The sequence below is a fragment of the Anoplophora glabripennis genome, unplaced genomic scaffold (genome assembly GCF_000390285.2).
Source record: "Anoplophora glabripennis isolate ALB-LARVAE unplaced genomic scaffold, Agla_2.0 scaffold763, whole genome shotgun sequence".
Classification (NCBI taxonomy): Eukaryota; Metazoa; Arthropoda; class Insecta; order Coleoptera; family Cerambycidae; genus Anoplophora; species Anoplophora glabripennis.
In genome coordinates, this window is record NW_019417642.1 from 176,664 (window position 1) to 183,150 (window position 6,487).

The 6,487-nt window shown below is 29.2% G+C and overlaps 1 protein-coding gene across 6 annotated transcripts in view; it reads right to left on the reverse strand.

The window, feature by feature from the left end:
- Positions 1 to 6,487, reverse strand: part of LOC108914196 (GATOR complex protein DEPDC5) — a 35,961-nt gene that overhangs the window by 23,730 nt on the left and 5,744 nt on the right. For 5 of the 6 annotated variants that reach the window (XM_018719942.2, XM_018719939.2, XM_018719941.2 and 2 more), the window contains exons 8-9: positions 3,391 to 3,699; positions 3,099 to 3,230 (exon numbers count right to left, since the gene is read on the reverse strand). In XM_018719942.2, coding sequence (XP_018575458.1) covers positions 3,099 to 3,230; positions 3,391 to 3,699 — 441 coding nt within the window. The remainder of the gene's footprint in view (positions 1 to 3,098; positions 3,231 to 3,390; positions 3,700 to 6,487) is intronic. The other variant, XM_018719943.1, reaches the window with a different exon arrangement.

A 6,487-nucleotide genomic window follows, 5' to 3' on the forward strand; every position in this document is an offset into this window, starting at 1 on the left:
CACATTATTTTTGAAACCTGTCATATGTTAGTAGAACATTTTAGCAATGTTGATGTTTGTTATTTTGTTCAACAGTATTTTATAATACTTAATATTGGCAACATCTATGTTATATGTATCCTTTAGTATAAGATAGGGTAGCTTATACAGGACGATTCAGTCATTAATTTTAACCGCATATTCCGAAGGTCTAATAAAGCCAGAAAATTGAAAAAAAAACGCAACAGGGAATGCGCCGGCAGATTATAGAATAGAGCATTCCAATGTTGAAGCGAAACAGATGATTTCCTCAGTCTTCTTGAATTTTGCAATTGGTTTCAAAATCAAAGTGCAACAGATCCCAACTTAACAAGGTGCTAGGGATGGATGAGACTTTTTATAGTCATACCGTCATTTTAAATAAGTAGGTACTACTCTTTGAAAAGCAATAAATTACACAATAAGGTATACGTCCTACAAACTGAATAACTAATTGAACACAATACTAAAAACTCATATTCAAATATAAAACATAGTATAAGTCGTTACGATATCAGTTGGAACAGCATAAAAACATTTAACTAATAAACTCTACGGAATCCATAGACGTCCAGAAAAATTTTGTCCTGTCTCGTCTAGAAATACTATATTCCGAGCTATATTCCTATGCATATCCTATTCCGAAGTGCAATTATACGTCGTGATTCCATAATTACCATATGATTGTCAAGTTTCTTATGTTTAAAACATTGTAACAAAACATGTCATAAAGTATCTAAAGATTTATAATTATAATCAAGATAATCGCCTAATTTATCTCGAAACATGTTTAAAGTAGGAACTTTATTTTCTTTACACATATAAATTGTACGCCATATTACATCTCTGGTAAAATCGTCAATATTCTTTAATTCTGTATTTTTCCGTTTCTTCTTTGTACTGTGATTAATAACGTCTCCTTTAATTACGCGATAAATTGTCATTTTTGATATCTTAGTTAATTCGCTAACACGTTTAATAATTTTTTATCACATTGTTCACTATTTTCTCTTTTCAAATATTCATATATATATATATAAAGTAATAAATTGACTTGGTACCTGTAAATCTTTGTTTTTAAACTCTGAGTTTGTTTCGAAGCTTTGGACAAAAACCGGCTAGATTATTTGGGGATTTTCCTGGGTTATTTCGTTATCTTCCGTTTCAAAGGGTCTCCATAAAGCCATGCTCAATTATAGATAATTACATATAATATTTATTTTAATAACTATTACCCTTTACCGGTTACGATATGAACAAATAATAATTTCAACTAATAAATAATAATATGTATTATACCAACAATAAATATACCATGCCAAGAACTGCTCTCCACGCCACTGACAAAGCCAAGTGAACCGCGTTCGACACCAAACTAATTATAGAATACCATGCAAAAAATTATTTACGACCTAGTGGACCAATACAGGTTTGCCTTGACGACCAGCCCGCCGCCGTCGATTCTACATCAGGCGGCCTGGTCTACCAATACCGGACTCGCCTAATGGCTATTCGAGTATAAATTATGACACATCATGGCTAAAGCATAGGAAGAAATTTCAAGAGAAGACGGTCCTGTGCTTTAAGATTCACAGGTTCCAATTGATATCGTAACAACTATAACATAGGTAGTGAAAACAATATTAAAAATACTAAATTGTAATAACCTAACATTCAAAAACAATTATTATCCTTATACATTTGTTTTTATTTACAAATAAATAATACTTGCCAATATTTAAAATGTAAAAAAATATCTTCATTCATGTGTCTAGGTAAAAAGCTGTTTATTTGTTGTCGTTCACTATGTATTAAAAACGCATTAAAAGCTAAGTTAATGACCAAATATTACGGTAGGTCTCACTCTCGATAAACCTTTGTGAGTCAGCTGTAAGGAGTGGTGCGATAAGGAGTTTAAATAATGATTTGAAAATACTTTTTTTTAGCGTAAATATGTATTTTAAAATATTTTTAATTGCATAATTATATTCTATTCATTTTTTCCTATCTTCCCTTAAAATTATGACTGAATCATCCTGTATCATCAATGTATGTATGCACAATAGAGCCTTGTTCTAAAAAATATTATAAAATGGCAAAAAATCAAAGACACAGAAATGCAATTACTTTATCTTAACCGTTAGTGATTTAATTGTAAGTAATAATTATTTCATTGATAAAACATGTTAAAAAACACACTTAACCCCATAAATGCATAAAATATTTAAGAACCTAAATCATGCACTAGAATATTTTGCGACTTTTCATTATATTTTTGGAAAATTCCTAATTTTCTCCTCTCAACAAAGCTCATAAGTATTGTTAAAATTATATTTTAATTAAAACTACATTATTTTCTAAAAATATCAAAAACAAATTCAAAGTGGAAAATTCAACTTTTTACGCCCTAATATTTCACATATTCCTTTCAGTATACCAAATAATAATTCAAAATTTAATTTCTTGAAATGACAACGATGAAAGATGTGGGATGGTTGATATATTTCAATTAGACAAAATTAAATGATATAAAATGTTATATGGTTTCCTGTTAGAAACATTTATGGCCATCTAATTAGTAACTGAAAGCGCACAAAGAACACTGCTATATATTTATAATATTGTACTGTTTAACTGTAAAAGCAAAGGTGAGAGAAACAATTGTGAAAGCATCGAGTGTAATCAAGAAAATAAGTCCATCAAAGACATTTAACAATCTTCTTAGATATTTAATCAAATAAATTATAATTTTATTTCAATTCAGCGTTATGGGATTTTTTTTTCAAAATATAATATGAGTCACATAAATTACATATATGTATTTTATTGCCTATTTTAATTTAACACAAATACGAGAAATGAGCCTTAAACTTATTAATGAATAAAGTTAAACATATATGTGTGCGTACAGAATAAAAAAAAATTTAGTACTTTTTAAAATAATTAACTGGAAACAAAAATTTCGCAAAGCACGACAAATGATGTCCAATTATGTGATGAAATAAACGATCAGAACATATTTAATAATGATATTTATTCGATATTTCTTTAATGTAGTACCCAGAATGAATAAAACTTACCTGTAGTCAGGGCGGGAGTCCATTCTTGTTCGCCCGTTGCGCCCCAAAGGAGGGTTGAGCTTTTCATTGAATTTTTAGATGTGACTGTAATACTATGACCCGTGTTATGTGAATTTGGGCGTTTTTTGCAATCTGCAAGGAGAAAATATTCTGGGTGAGATAATGAAAAATATAACACATGTTGTAAATCGTTCCCATCCCTAATAATAATGAATTTCCTAAGCAATGGGTTTGGAGGCATCAACAGAAAACTTTTATAAATCAAATTAATTGAAATTCAATTGACACATACATTCCTGTAAGGCAGCAGTAGCGCTCAGTGATTTCGATAAGTTACTACTTGACGAAATCTGTCTCTCCAAATTTTCATTTCCCACATTGGACTTATCTGGTTGTGCTGGAACTGCTTGGTAATGGTGCTGCTGAATTAGCACTCCTGTAGGCCCTTTTGGAAATATGTGGGTCCATCTTCTTCTATTCGAGGTCAGTTTAATTGTCACATGAGAGGGATCAAATGGGTTTATTAGAGCTTTTGATTCAAAAGGAGGTGAACCTTCTGAACCAACCACCATCCTTGGAGGTGGAGATAGCTCTCTTTCCACTAAAAAAGCATTATAGTATCAAGTCACGTGGCTTATTGTTGAAAATAATCACACTTCACATCATAATTAATACACCTCTAAAAATAAGCTCTAATTTCAAAGTTGTTTTCTCGTCAATGGCTAATCTAATTTGTTAACTAAAACATATGCTAAAACATATTCAGTATTGTTTTGTGATTTACGAAAATGCCTTTTGTGACATGTTGTGCAGCATAACAGAAAAATAATTTAAAGGTGCTAAGAATGCCACTGTTGTGATGGCAAGAGGTTTTTGTTCCAGTTGGAAACAGCCTCTGGCATATTATTTAGTTACTTCTGTATGTCCTGCAAAAGTACTTGAAGCATTACTGTGAAGTTATTGAAAAAATTGGATTAATTGTTTTGGCCGTTGTTTGCAACATGGGCTCCAATAATATACGACTTTCTAAAAGATTGAACATTTCTGCTGAAAGATCATTTTTTGTTTCTCGAAATAGATGTATAGTTTTTATTTTTGATGTTCCCCATTATTTGTTAAAATATCTAAGGAATAATTTAATTAAATATGATTTTTTCCTAGACAGACATATGATTTCCTGGCAGTTTATTGAAAAATTGTACGAACATGACCAACAATATGCTATTCGCGGGACACTAGCTCTAACCAAGTCTCATATTGTACCTAACAGCTTTGAAAAAATGAAAGTGAAGTATGTGACGCAAATTTTCAGTTCAACGGAAACATCGTGTATATATCTTTATATTAGATTTAAAGTGCTTCCCTCAGACACACAACAAACAGAGAAATTTGTCAGCAATATCAACAACCACTTTGACTTTTTAAATCCCTCAAGTCAGTTTGGAAAAACACAATTTAAAAATGCATATACATTTACAAGTGACGAAAATGATCTCTTTAGAATTTATTTCGACATGTTTCAGAAGTTACAAATAATTAATTCAGGAGGAAAAGATATAACATCTTCAATAAAATGTGTGGGTGGAAAATAACAATGTTAGGTTTTATAAAATTAGCAGAATTAGCTAAAAATGAAGGTATGACATTTTTATTAACTAGAAGGGTGAATCAGGACTGTTTAGAAAATTTTTTTGGGGCAATATGCCAGCAAAGAGGCAACACAATAAATCCAACCCCAATTCAGTTTTAAGGCACTGAAAATTGTAAGGACGTAAGCGGTAATAGATGAAGAAGAATATTCAGGACAGAGAAAAATTGTAATCGACACAGACTTTCAAAAATCAGAAGTTTTAGAATAAAACTTTACAAGACATGTCTGCGGATATTTAATAAACAAATGCTTAGAAATGTCAAAGCACAGTTGTGACATCTGCTTAACATTTGCTAATGCATTAACGAATTAGATGATACATCCATTTTTTGTTATGAAAAAGCTTTTACAACTGTGATTTAAAGTTATTCTTTGACTCTATACCTCATAATACTTTTGTTCAATTTATAACATCTAGATCCTTTTCCAAGAAAATTTTGAAATACATTCTGTTCAAAACAATGTTGTGAACAAGTATGTTACATTATTTAAATCTTTTTGTACACCCTTGTAAAAATTTTAATTATGAACATATTATTTATAGGTTAAGGATATATTATACAATAAAATATACCTGGTATCCCATTTTAATTGATACACGTAAATATCTCGTCAGAGAAGCCAACAATCGAAAAATGGCCCAAGGTAAAAGTTGTTCAGTTCACCGGAGGAAACCAGTTGCTTACCTAGGATTTGACCTTGACAGCTTGAAAGTCAACTTCGGAATTTTAAATGGGATCCCCTATTTTTAACCTATGAAATGGTTTCTGCAGAAAATTTCAACATCTTATTCCGAGGTTGCTTCAAGGGTGACGAATCATTTAAACTCGTTGTGACCTTGACCTTGACCTCGAGGTCAAGGCTGTGATCACATCCGGATGTAAAATTTTTTGCTGAATCCATTTCCAAGGTTAAAAATAGGGGGTCCTATTTAAAATTCCGAAGTTGACCTTCAATTCACCTTCAAGGTGAGGTCAAGGTCAAATCCTAGGTAAGCAACTGGTTTCCCCCAGTGAACTGAACAACTTTTACCTTAGACCATTTTTCGATTGGTGGCTTCTCTGACGAGATATTTACGTGTTATCAATTAAAATGGGACACCCGGTATAAATAGAAATTGTAAAGTTGCTCATAGAAGCAGAAAAACTATCAATTGAAGACATAATTGAAAATAAAATAAATAATACTAAGTAACATTATTATTATTATTATTATTGTTATTATTATTGTTATTATTATTGTTATTGTTATTGTTATTATTATTGTTATTATTATTGTTATTATTATTGTTATTATTATTGTTATTATTATTGTTATTATTATTGTTATTATTATTGTTATTATTATTGTTATTATTATTGTTATTATTATTGTTATTATTATTGTTATTATTATTGTTATTATTATTGTTATTATTATTGTTATTATTATTGTTATTATTATTGTTATTATTATTGTTATTATTATTGTTATTATTATTGTTATTATTATTGTTATTATTATTGTTATTATTATTGTTATTATTATTGTTATTATTATTGTTATTATTATTGTTATTATTATTGTTATTATTATTGTTATTATTATTGTTATTATTATTGTTATTATTATTGTTATTATTATTGTTATTATTATTGTTATTATTATTGTTATTATTATTGTTATTATTATTGTTATTATTATTGTTATTGTTATTGTTATTGTTATTGTTATTGTTATTGTTATTGTTATTGTTATT